Source organism: Sceloporus occidentalis, unplaced genomic scaffold, assembly GCF_023333645.1.
Source record: "Sceloporus occidentalis isolate IW3139 unplaced genomic scaffold, rSceOcc1.0.p SCAF_22, whole genome shotgun sequence".
Taxonomy (NCBI): Eukaryota; Metazoa; Chordata; class Lepidosauria; order Squamata; family Phrynosomatidae; genus Sceloporus; species Sceloporus occidentalis.
In genome coordinates, this window is record NW_028317002.1 from 2,916,615 (window position 1) to 2,930,604 (window position 13,990).

The 13,990-nt window shown below is 39.3% G+C and overlaps 1 protein-coding gene across 1 annotated transcript in view; it reads right to left on the minus strand.

The window, feature by feature from the left end:
* The window catches only part of LOC149300884 (neurofibromin-like), a 96,394-nt gene that overhangs the window by 74,366 nt on the left and 8,038 nt on the right, over positions 1–13,990 (minus strand). The window contains exons 2-9 of the mRNA XM_089484464.1: positions 8,115–8,258; positions 7,829–7,912; positions 6,160–6,350; positions 2,150–2,256; positions 1,722–1,789; positions 1,132–1,207; positions 788–945; positions 193–366 (exon numbers count right to left, since the gene is read on the minus strand). Of these exons, the coding sequence (XP_089340590.1) occupies positions 193–366; positions 788–945; positions 1,132–1,207; positions 1,722–1,789; positions 2,150–2,256; positions 6,160–6,350; positions 7,829–7,912; positions 8,115–8,258 (1,002 nt within the window). The remainder of the gene's footprint in view (positions 1–192; positions 367–787; positions 946–1,131; positions 1,208–1,721; positions 1,790–2,149; positions 2,257–6,159; positions 6,351–7,828; positions 7,913–8,114; positions 8,259–13,990) is intronic.

Genomic DNA, 13,990 nt, shown 5'->3' on the forward strand with positions numbered 1-13,990 from the left:
TAGAAGCCTCAGCGTAAGTGAAGGGCAGTAACGGAGGCTGTCTGTGAGATGCAGACACCCACCGGCTGACAAAAGGTAACTTATAAAGATATAGTTTGTATAATATGCTTATCTGGCTACAAGAATATACTTCAAAAGTCTTCATAACAACAACGACCACAGTTCTGAAACAAATACAGAGCTTTTCCATACCTTCAAGTCGATCACAAAGGACTGGACGAGGTGAAATATGACCGAATTATCCTCCCAGTTTATGTATGTAGATGCTTTGCACAACTTAACACAAGCGATCGCAGCACTTTCAGTGAGTGGTTTCCCTACTCCATGCCCAGTTAAAGCTTTTTTGAGGTTATCAAGGAACAGTTTCTGATGTATATTAAAGAAATAAAAAAAAGTAAGATCAGGGGATTTTTTTTTAGTAAAGTTACAACAAAAGATGGCGCACAAAAATTTTAATCCTCCTGTTTTAAACCGATATGGATTTTAACACAGGCGCCATGAATTCACATTTGAACTAAATAAAGAGAATGAGTTACCTTTCTAATCATACAAGCATTCAGTTACGGGAAAGAAACAAAGAACCTCATAACATACTATAACACATCGCCCTTAAAAAGTGAATTAAAATTAATAAATTAATAAGTGTTATATATATATATATATAAATGACAACAGTTTTACCACAGCAACCAATTAAATACTTCTAACGATCAGAGCAGTTCAATGGTTGCTATGGTGATAAGACTATTATTTTTTTATATAAAGTTTGAGTACGAGGTTCATGTACCTTGTTCATTTTGCTTTCTTCTACGGTTTCCTTGGAAATATCCTGGATAATTTCAGGACATAAAACCAGTAAAATGATCTGCAAAGGCCACACTGCTACTTTCCGTTTGTTACTCTCGGCAAAACTATCCACCAAATCAAACAGCTTTTCAGCGCAATCTGTATATCAAAGGAAAAAACATTTTTTTTACTGGATTAAAAAAAATCCAGATACATGTAACATAACACAATTTTAATTGAAATAAGAGAAAGGTGGAAGCAAAATTCTTCTCCATGTCAGCTGCGTATAAACAGACAAAGCTTCTTGCCCCGATGATGTATTGGTCCTACAGGTCTGCCTCTTACCTGCCATATCTGTCTGTGGTCTCTGGTACAACTTTGTAAATTCATCTGGATAGTTCTCAACCCAATTCCAAAACGCCTGCACAACATGAAAATGTGGATATATTTAATTATTTTGTACTTATACAAAAAATCACTACATATATGAACAGCAATATTGCATTTGTAAATTTACATTGTAAATTCAAAACTTATAAATTCTTTTTCAATGACATAGTCATTAGAATGACATATACTTTTTACTTACTAACATATGTACACCAACCTATGTAACAATGTGTAGCTTTAAAAAAAAAAAAAAAAAACATGGAAAGAAGCAACGTAAAAAAAATAATAAATTATGCAAGTAATCATTCTAACACCTGTGAGAAACAGTCCGCTTTATAGGGAATATAATACTTAACACTGGTTAGGACACTTCATGCCATCTCTTAATGTGAGGAGTTACTTATATGAGATCTGACTAGCAACAACAAAATCGTAGTCAAAGAACGGACAGCTCACCAACTGCACCAAAAGAATAAGTATTTTGACATTGCTGTGTCCTAAACTACTTTTCACACAACATTTCCACAACCCTGACACATTTGTACCTTTTCAAGGCTGTTGATCACTGCCAACTGCGCAACTTTCTTCAGAGCTTTAAATTTCAGGACGGTCTCTGCAACAAGAGAAGCACAATATAGTGTCATCTTACGAGAGCTGTAAGAATCTTAATGCACAACCACAAAACAACACTCATACTCAGTAAAAGCAAAATTCAAATATAGGCTCTTCTAATTCGGATTTAACATATTGTGGAAGCCACTTGCATTAAGCATCTTTAGCCCATGTTATAAATCAAAGTCGCTTCTTCTACATAGGAGAAAGAAGACACCAAGACAATATATCAACACAAAACACAGAGCCTAAATGTTTATACGCATTGTTTGTTCTGATAAAAAAAAAAAAAAAAAAGCTTTTCAATAAGCACCTAAAAGATTGGATACATTTTACACTCATGTTATACCAGTTTACTAACCCTGTAGAAGTCGTTTGAGTTTTGAACAGTCCACGTTGATGTACTGGATCAAATCTATATCGTGAACGTCAGCATTATCTTCCGAACACACCGTCAGTTCCTGTAACCTGAAATTCAAAAATAAGGCAGAGTAAAAACCTGATTTAACACGATCACAATTACGGAAAAGAAATCAATACATCCTTTTGTAAAATACAGTAATTTAGACCCTAATCCACGGGAACAATTGACCAACACCACTACCTTTTTCATGTGTATAATTAGAGTCCCTAAATAGGGGAAATGGTGAGTCTCGTACATGAGACAACAGTAAACTCTGTATTAGCCTGACCATTAAGCCTCATCTTACGAACTGTATTTATCATAAAACGTACAGCCCTATAATCAAAATTTACAGGCGTGTTGTAAAGTCTATCTCCAAACACATTCAGTTACATAATTTAAACTGGGGATAATTTTTTTTTACCAATATGGCAATATTGTATATCACTTGTCAGCTAAAAGGTCCTTAAGGGTGTTATATATATATATATATATATAATTTTTATTTTTTTTTCTCTTTTCAGTATTTACACAATGAGCCAAATACTGTAATATGGCAAATAATTCTAAAATAGTAATAAAAAATAATAAAAAACAGAATTATTCTAAACACGGCAAGCATGAATCCCGTTTGCTAAATTTAATTTTAGGAAAAAATTAATTAAAAAAAAAAAAACAGAAAAAGAAAAAAAGCTTCCTCCCACATGCTTTGTTCTATCCACGCTGAAATTGACATCTGCTACACAAGGACTTGTTACATGCCCACACAGGAAATGGGGTCAAAAGATCAACATTTACAGTCAGCTGGCCCCCGAGGAGACTCCGAGCTCCGACTGCTAGAAAACTTAACTAGAGACTCTCAGGGAGCCTTCATTAGCACAAATATACAAGAGCAAGGCTCACACGCAGCATTATTAGGTTCTATGTAATCGTACCACTGCTTGCCTCAAAGCTTAGCATCTCTGGCAGCAATTGAGTCTTGGCTAGTATAATTAACATTAATAATAAAATGTTTTATATACCGTATAAATACCCCTCGTCTTATAATCAGGGTCGTCTTATAATCAGACCTCAAATAGGTCTGATTATGAGACTAAGATCCAGATCTCCCGCAGCGATGCAGGGGACCTGGATCCTCCTGTGTTATGCCCGCCCAATTTACCGGTGCTTCTGAGTCCCCGGTGCTTAGTCCGGGCTGCGTGTAGAGCTCTACGCGATACAATCGTGTAGAGTGCTACACGATACAATCGCGTAGAGCTCTACACGCTTCCCGGACTAAGCACTGGGGACTCAGAAGCACCGGTAAGTTGGAGGGGGGGGGGGCATAACACAGGAGGATGCAGGGGAACTGGATCCTCCTGTGTTATGCCCCCCCCTCCAATTTACCGGTGCTTCTGAGTCCCCGGTGCTTAGTCCGGGCAGCGTGTAGAGCTCTACGCGATTTGCGTGGAGCTCTACATGCTGCCCGGACTAAGCACCGGGGGCTCAGATGCAGGGGACCTGGATCCTCCTGTGTTATGCGCCCCCCCCCAACTCAGAAGCACCGGTAAGTTTGGAGGAGGGAGGGGGAGTGTTAAATGGGGGGTGTAAGGCATTTCTGGAGGCAGAGTGCCCTGTGAAATGCCTTTTAACCCCTTTAATGCCACTCTGCCTCCTGAAATGCCTTTTACCTCCCTATGTGCCACTCTGCCCCATAATATGCCTTTTCACCCCCTAAATGCCAGAGTGGCATATAGGGCATTTCTGGAGGCAGAGTGGCACATAGGGGGTCAAAAGGCATATCATGGGGCAGAGTGGCACATAGGGGGTCAAAAGGCATATCATGGGGCACAGTGGCATATAGAGGGTTAAAAAGCGTATCATGGGGCACAGTGGCATATATGGTGTATAAGGCATTTCTGGGGCAGAGTGGCAAGCCTGGGGGCAGGTTGAAAAAAAAAAAGGAACTAAAAACAAAATATTTTTCTCAATCATAGCTTTTATTAACAAACAATTGTTCACATAGTTTACATGAACTAACATTTACTGGTAAAACTTTTTTCCTATAGGGTCGTCATATTCAGGCTTTTTCTTTTTTGCATAAGTTTATATTCAGATTTTGGGGGTCGTCTTCTAATCAGGGTCGTCTTATAATCGAGCAAATACGGTATATACACAACAGTATAAAATTATTTGTAGTCGGCTGTCTCCTGCTACCCTTTTCTTATACTACACTTTGGGAATCAGGAGGAAGTCCCAGGAGATACAATAAAAGCAAATAAAAAAACAAACAAAAAAAACATTTAGCAAATGGAAAATTTCAACTAACCATATAATCAATTAAATGACATGGCACTCCTAACGCACAGTTACTGCAGAGAGTTTGAAAACCTTCATTTCAAATAAACCCCAAAGTCAGCAGTCCAAAGTTCTCATAACTAGGGCTGCAACTAACAATTATTTTCATAATCGATTAGTTGGCCGATTATTTTTTCCATTAATCGATTAATCGGATAAAAAAAATGTACATTTTTAATTTATTTAAAATAATTTAATAAAGTAACGTAGGATGTAAAAAACAAACCGCAGAATAAAAAAAACTTTGATAAAAATGCATTTCTTGTTTTAATTTCTAACCCCCCCAGTTATGCACATTTGAGCCCAGGCTTGCCACACTGCCTCCCACATATGCCACATACCCCCAGACATGCCACACTGCCCTCCCCACATATGCCTTATATACCCTATATGGCTTATATACCCTATATGCCATATATACCCCCCCTGATATGTCACTCCGTCCTCCCAAGGTATGCCATATACCCCCGTGATATGCCATAGTGCACTCATAGGTTTGCAGACTCGTTCACAACTTTTATAAATAAATACAGGATTAATCTTCACTGGCCCAGGATTTAGATTCCTCTCAGTTTGCCCCCCTTTACCTCTAACTGCACCTCAAGCTAACCTTATTAAATTAATTAAATTAACCCACAGTCCTCAGCATTAAATTAACCCTGAAGAGAATACCCCATTAACCATAACTGCCCTTAAATTAACCCTAAACACCCCATCAACCACAACTGCCCCTAAATTAACGCTAAACACCCTATTAACTATAACCGCCCCTAGATTAACCCTAAACACCCCATTAACTATAAACGCCCCTAAATTAACCCTAAACACCCCATCAACCACAACTGCCCCTAAATTAACCCTAAACACCCCATCAACCACAACTGCCCCTAAATTAACCCTGAAGACCCCATCAACCACAACTGCCCCTAAATTAACCCTGAATACCCCATCAACCACAATTAACCCTAAACACCCAACTAACTATAACTGCCCCTAAATTAACCCTAAACACCCCACTAACTATAACTGCCCCTAAATTAACCCTAAACACCCCATTAACTATAACTGCCCCTAACTTTCAGCAGCCCAAATATAAATTTTATACTCACCAGTTAGATGAGTTCTTGAGCCATGTAGACAGTATAGGAAATAGGCAGAGCCAATCGGTACTTTGACCCGCCCCTTTCTTTCTCCCCGTCCCTCCCAGCAGTCATTGCCGATTGGCCCCGCCCCCTTCTCACTGTCCCTCCTTGCAGCCAATCGGCAGTGACTGCAGGGAGGGACTGGAAGAAGTGGGTGGGCCAATCGGCCACAAAAAGTGGAACATGCAGACGCAGTGAGCGGAGGTGCGTTTCTTCCCAGGAAGCCCATAAAATAGCTGATAAAGTCTTGCAGCTCCATGATTTGGTGCTGGTATGAGGAACACATCACAAACATGTGGCACGGTTACCTTTCACATTGTTACCGCAAGCTTCTGTTTTTGTGTGCCCCTACAGTGAAAGATGCAACACACAATGTATATGGAACCCATCTATGAGTTATCTGGCACCATGTATCTCCATTTCACATTCAGGGACAGCCCAATCATGTAGTACGTGAGGTGGGGGTTTGTTTCGGACCACTTTACCTACCTGGTAGAAATCCGACTGAATACAGCGTTGAAGTTATTGCAGCTTAGCGAGAACAGGACCCCCGAGGCTGACATTCGGAGCTCAGCCGCATGCTGGTTGCCTTCTCTGTGAGTATGAATAAAATGGCATATCTCTGGTAACAACTGTTTTACCAGCATTGTTTCATCCAGACGCATACAGTCCTTTGGTTGCTGAAATGCATAAAATACACTATATAATATCTGGCTGACATACAAGAAATGTTGCTTATATTTAATTTTTTTTTTTTAACTAACAGTGTTATTTTACATTATATTTGCTAGTTTTCATACCATCTTATTTTCTCTACGACTCGTGTGTCAAACTTAAACAGATCAGATTTTAAAGCTTTAAGATAGGGAACCCAACTGAGTCTATGGAGAACAGTTTTTTCACAAGGTGTATTCACTAAAGAGAGATTCGCATGATTCATGTAACAGACATCATAAAAGGTTAATCCCAGTGAGATTTGGATACCCGGGATGTCCTGAATAAAGCATATTTAAATCAGATTTCCTCAGTCGCCTCACTGATTTAACTAAACATAACGCAGGGCCAGCTCAGTCATTCTTGCAGAGAAATTTGTCAGCGATAGTCCTTTCTAGCGCAGAGTGTATTGAGTGAGCTGAAAGCACAATCATCCTACCAACTTCACCTTTAGTGAATAAACTGCTTTGTTGCCAACATAAAGCCTCCTATTATAAACTCTGCAGCTGGAAGACTATGTATAAGATTATTTCTATTATCTAAAGCATGTACTAATTTAAGTTAAGATTTTAGTTGAAGGCTGCACACATCTATCCATACATCTTATTTTACACCACCACAGCTGAATGATCAGGGGACAGGAGGATACGTTTAATACATTTTCCATCCATATACCAGATGGTAAAATCAGTCGAGAACTTTTTTTTCTCCTTCATAAAGATAGTATATCAATAGACGGAATGAAATTTATGGCAGAGGATTCGAAACCAAAATGATTTAGCACACAGTGATTCATTAGAGGAAAGCAAGAGGCCCAAGGCTCCCAGCAGACTAGCCAGGAAGAACAGATGTCATCAGTGTTAAAAGTCAGGTTTGGAAAACAAAAAAAAAAGGTCCTAGAACTTGGGTAAGAACTGCACATTACGGACAGAAGTGAAAACTGGGAAAACACAGTTGTGTCCCAATGGAAGTTCGGCCAAAGTTGTAACAAATTAGGAAGCACCTGCAAAAGCCATTTTTGCTTTCTGGCAATGACATGATCAGCTGTTCCTGAACAGGGAGGAAGGAAAACACAGCGTTTATCTTCAAGGGTCATTACACTAGCACTGGATTCTAACAACGTCTGCCTAGCTTCTAAGCTCTATCAGTTTTTTAGTTCAAACTCATGCTGAAGTTGTACATCCCCTACATGTAAAAGTAATGAGAAAAGCCTTTAGCTAACCTACAAATATTACATGAATATTTTTTATTTTGCATCTAGTGATAGAGTATTCACGTTTAAGTGTTTTTAAATTATACATGTCCAGTGGAGGATTAGTGGATGCAAACACATTTAGGGAAATTACCCTATCAAATCGGTGAATGGACATTCAATTCAAAAGTAAACACAAGTGTCACAATATAGTACATACATACGTACAAACACAGCATAACAAATACGCACCCCTACAAGACACTTTTCCAGTGTGTCGAGTATGATCAGTTGAGACAAATACAAGTTTTTTTCAGCAACTTCTCCAAAAATTCTCTAAAAAAAAGGAGGAGAAAAACAACATTGAGTAAACATTTTCTATTATGTTCAGAAATGTACACACCATCAGGCTATTCACAATGCACATTCACACATACTAGGCTGTCAACATCTGGAATGTTAGCTTGTATACATTCAACTATACCCACTACACAATTAACAGGAACGTACACATTTTCAGGGGCATGAGGAAACTCACCATGTTGTTTACATTTTTTAAGATATTTGTAAGTCCGCTTATGACGAGGGAAAACTTGTATTTTGAAATGTTTATGAGACACTCTTTGTTGTGCTCCATGCTGACTTTGGTGTGGGTATTCTGTTGCGTGGCTTTGACTGGAAGCTGGAAGAGAAGGAAACCATAATGGTTTTAATAACTGAGAAATAATCCTGCAACAAAAATACCTAGCAGACAGTACAATATCAACAAACTATTATATCAAGAATGTAAACCTAAAAGAAAGATCGAAGGTTGGCTAAGTAAAATGGTACAGGAGACCTTTATGGGAAAGTTTTTTCAGGCAACAATTTCCAATGTGAGACTCATACGTAAGCAATCTTTGGGACACAACTTACCACAACAAACAACTGATGTGGAACTATGTACTTGAAGTAAACCCACTAACACATGTTTAGATGACCTGTTATCACTATATGCACATCAAAAAGACCACCAGGCATCTGAGGGTTTATTCATTAAATGGAAAGAGTTGTGGTTTTATATATGTATTATGAAAAGGCTGTGCATGGGATGTTTCCCCTGCAGGAACAGCTACGCTGGACCCACATAATGCACAGTTCAGTGAGACGATGTAAAAGAACTCTCCTTGATTTAAATATACTTCATGCACAGCCATCCAAGTGATCCTTAGAGGAGGCTGGGGCTGGCCCTTCATGATGTTAGATGAAGTCAGGGAAAAGAAACTGCAACAGTCCCTTTAGGCTAGGTTTCCACTTGGGTTTTTGTCCTGCGTTATTTTCTTGATGAAAAACGCCAGGAAAAACGCCAAGAAATTGCTTTTTTGACCTTAGGCAGTTTTTCCAGCCTTTACACGTTGGAATTTTCACCCAGCTAAAAGGGATTAGGATAAATGGCAAGTATCTGCCCCCCCCCCCGATGTAATTTCCTTGGTAGAGTTCTACTTAAACACGCCCCAGCTAACATCTGGCCCCAGCGTTTTTTCACTAATAAATCGCAGTGTGGCGGAATTGGCGTTATAATGGGCGATTTTAGCAAAAAAACAAACAAGTGGAAACCTAGCCTTAGTTAATCAGCACTACAGATGATTAACTAAGAAAACGAGCAATTTGGTGAATTTGAAGATGCCGGGGATCTGCTGCAACAAGGAACAATCCCCATAGCACGCAATGGAATGTACTTTGATATGTTACAAAATGAATTTCCCAATATAAGAATTAATAGGGATGCAATGAAATGAAAATTCTGGACTGAAACTGAAAATTCAGGATTCACTTGGCTGAAACCGAAAATGACATAAAAAAAACAAAAAAAAAAAAACAACACTTTTTTTTCTGCCCAATTTTGGCGTGTTACTTACTTTTAATAAAAGTGTGATTAACACAGCAATATTGGACAAACAAATCAATAACAATAATATATGTTTTGCCAACACTCCTATCATGCTCAGACAGCCAGTACATGATAGAACCTGAGCATGATAGGAGTGTGATTACAGGCTCCCTATGCCATGCTATTCACACACACTTACAGATCCATGCTATCACACACACACACACATCCATCCACTCATTCATTCACAGGTACTAATCTTTCACAGATACCCATTCATTCCCTTAATAACACATACTTACACAAAAAAAAACACAGCTAGAAATTAAAAAAGGCAATGTTGGAGTCACTCAATAAGGTTTTAGGAAACTGGGAATTTGAGAGGAAAAACTGAAAATGATCTAATTCACTGTTTCTAAGAATCACTAATATTTAAGTTCACATTGCTTTGTTAACACAACATGATATATTGTGTTCATGAAGGATTCTGCATTTTTTTATTTTTACACTTAATGATTTACTTGGTTACTTTTAGACTTTTTAAAAGTGTCGGAAAATGAACACAAATTGAGTAGCTTTGCTCAAGAGAAGCAAGGAAAAAGTCTTGCGTCTTTCTATAAGACACGTTCACTACTTCATTCAGTGAAAATGTCCTCTTGGGGCAGAGGCACACATTGCATTTATGTAAAAACTATCAACATCCATGTATTCAATACTGATTTCCCGCACAGATACGGCATGTAGAAGTTAAATACAAACTGAAGCCTTCCTTTACATTCTACTCAATTACATATTAGGTATGACCATGACATATCTTGCACATTTGCTCTTATTGCCTTGCTGCCCTCCAAGAGATCTTTAGAATGTTCCATTCAACAAAGGACTGTATTTTAGTTTCGTTTAATGGCCTAAAAGCAAATGGACAGAAAAAGGAGACAAGGAAACCAATCTCAGTGTGACCTTTCAAGAATGCTCCCAGAGCTGCTTAAAACAGAGTCTCTAGTGTTTAGGAGAAGGGATTAAATATCTATGGACAGAACTGTGCTGCTTGTTGGAGCAGTTTATGATCTGATAGCACAGTAGACAGCCAGAGACACATGGTATTCTCAATGAAGGTCTCCTTGAATTGTGATGTTTTTCTTAAAGGGGCAGTACCACAAACCAGCATTACATAAAGAAATTAATACTTTAATAGCCAATTCAGCTTGCATCGTTGTGTCTAGTGCAACTATTATTGTAGTAGTAGGCACCCTGTGGGGTTGTCACTAACTCATCAAAAATATTATCAGGGATGGCTTTTATAAGACTTTACCTTAGAATGCTTGGTTGTATAGGGAGGGGTATTAGCAGTAGAAAGAGGGAAGTCTTCATGCCGTTGTACAGATCACTGGTGAGACCTCACTTGGAGTATTGTGTACAGTACTGGAGACCGTATCTCCAGAAGGATATAGATATGTTGGATAAAGTTCAGGGAAGGGCTACTAAAATGGTTCATGGATTACAGGATAAACCTTACCAGGTAGTGTTAATCTATAGCTTTGAAGAAAGATGTGACAGGGGGATATGATAGAAAAATGTAAATACATAAAAGGGAATCAACACGATAAAAGAGGAGAGTACCACAACAAGAGTAACATTAGGAAACATACATTTACTGGACAGCGGATGCATGGGAGTAGCCTTTAAGCAGACGTGGTAGAGATTAATACAGTGAATGGGTTTATGCACACATGGGCTAGGCATAAGGTTTTCCTACATTCAGAAATGGGGGACTGGATAGGCCGAATGGTTCTCAGCTGCAGACACATTGTATGTTTTTAGAGGAAGTTCTGTGAAAAAATCAAGTAGTTTTCTTTCAGCACTTGATTTAATGTATCACTCAATGCTAGTTTTGTTATACCCTTTGAATATCGTGTACGAATTGCTGCGTACATTGATGTTGCAATATAAATAAACAATAACAAGTGCTAAATGTTTTAAACATGAAAATTTACAAATATAAAAAACTAGGTAGCCTAGTCTCCAAAAATCTGCCGTGCTCTGTGAGGACCTACAAGCTTCCAGTGAGCCAATTTTGATTTATATTATAAATATATTTAAAAACAAAAAAAAACTGTTGAGCTTTCAAACTTCAGGATCAATTCACATTTCTTGGTATTCACCATGTGGTACCTACACAGGACAGTTAATTGTAATTTAAGCTTTGTTCTGCACATCTGAACACAAAATTAAGCGCTACTATTCCCAGAACATAGGACCCACAAGCACTGTTTTAAATACATCCCCCACTCATTAGCGCTAAACACTGCTTTCTCAGAATTCTCACACATTTTGTATGTAACTAAACTTTTGGAAATGCCCATGTTATTGAAATGACAACCAATCTATGTAAAAACAGCCATGCAAACTAGGAGACAATGTAAAAAATGAACAGCCATGCATACAGATTCTGGGGTAGGTTAAAACCCTACTCACTAAAAAGGTGGCAACAAGGAATCAACTGGACCATATGGTCTAGCTTTCTTGTATAATGTTTACTTATTACCCTTAAAGCATTCACATACTATTTCTATTTTTCTATGATTAGGGTTCACTAGAGGCCATGACAATCTGCCTAATATTGTATAGGTCCCCCTTTTGCCACCAAAAGAGCCCTGACCAGACGAGGCATGGACTCTCCTATACTTCTGAAGGTGTGCTGTGGTATCTGGCATCAAGATGTTAGCAGCAGATCCTTTAAGTTGTGAGGTGCGCCTCCATGAATCAGACTTGGTTGTCCAGCACATCCCACAGATGCTTAGGTAGGTGGTACGTGTCAATGCACATGCACCCAGCCATCCACATGATGTAAGAAACATGATTCATTACACCTGGTCACCTTCTTCCATTGCCCCATGGTCCAGTTCTTATGCTCATGTGCCTATTGTAGGAGCTTTCTGTAGTGGACAGGGGTCAGCATGGGCACCCTGACTGGTCAGCGGCTACGCAGCCCCATATACAACAAACAGTGATGCACTGTGTTCTAACACCTTTCTATCAGAACCAGCATAAACTTTTCAGCAATTTGAACACACGGGCCAGCCTTGGCCGCTCATGACCCAGTTGCTTTACTATGCTGACTCTAGTACTATACATATACACACGTATACACAGTCATCCTACAGTACACACACTCAGATACTGTTTCCATCACTATAAATTATACACTATACACACTGACACTACAGTATACACACACTGACTCCAGCACTATACATACACATTGACTCGGAAAGTATAGTATACACACATACACTACCACCCCTCATCTCGCAGCCACGCTGCTGCCTATCTTCTGGCTTTGTGAATACAGGCAGCCAATGCTTTCCTGCAGGGGGTGCTGTGAATGGAGTGCCATGCATTAAGTGACCCCACTGGGAGCCTCACTTTACATGATGGCCACCTTGCAAAACCCTGGCGCCCAAGGTTTGTTGAGCCCTGTGCACAGTATTGTACATATATACGTGGATTGTCGGTTACAAAGTCCAGTTAGAAGGTAAGTAGGGGAATCTGATTTCACAATCTTGTTCCGGCCCAGTGAAACTTAACAGTCGTCGTGATCTGCCGTTCATTTGTTTGGAGGTGGTAGCATGTCTTGGAATGAGTATGTAATAGTGTCAAATTTGTCAATGACGATGCACATGGAATCAGCTGAACTCTACAGAGGTGAGCCATGTCTCAAATATGGTCTGAGAGCTGTCTGGCTAGCCATAAACTCAGACGGCATGCTTCAATTGTTGTAGAAGAGATGTTTTAAAGTCTGGATAATTTAAAATGTTCTGTAAAATAAACACTGTAATAAGACACAAAGTTACATGCACGTGATATACCTTGGAATAGTTAATGAAGTAGACGGCACATTGATTACCTTTACTAGGAGACCAAAATCCACATTCTGAAAACTACTTTCCAAGAAGCACCCTGGACTTTCAGGTCAGTGCTGGTTTTTTGGGGGGGGTTTTAAAAAAAAAACATTTTTATATATATATATATATATATATATATATATATATATATATATATTTATTTATTTATTTTTTAACACTTTCAATGCTGATGTTCCATTGGAGCACAGCATTGACTGATATTTAGTCTCCACAAGCTTGTGGGGACAAATCTTAACCCCTGCAATGCCACGAATGTGTTATAGACAATTGTGGAATTGAAGGGGTTAACGCTGCACTGTCGCTCTCATGGAGCGATCAGGCAGCAGGGGGGTGTTGGGGCTGGTCTCCACACTCATGTGGAGACCAAAGAACCCTCTCCCCCTGTCCCTGAAGCTGCCTCTGGCAGCTGGGATGCAATTGCTGGTCTATAGACCAGCCATTGCAGGGGGGGAGTCTCTGATGACTGCTGTAGGCTTCCATGCCTACAGGAATCATCAAAGGGCTTGTGGGGGCTCGTTAACCCCTAAATGCCGCGATCGCGGCATTGAAGGGGTTAACGCTGCCCTGTCGCTCTCATGGAGTGATCAGGCAGCAGGGGGGTGTTGGGTCAGGTCCCCA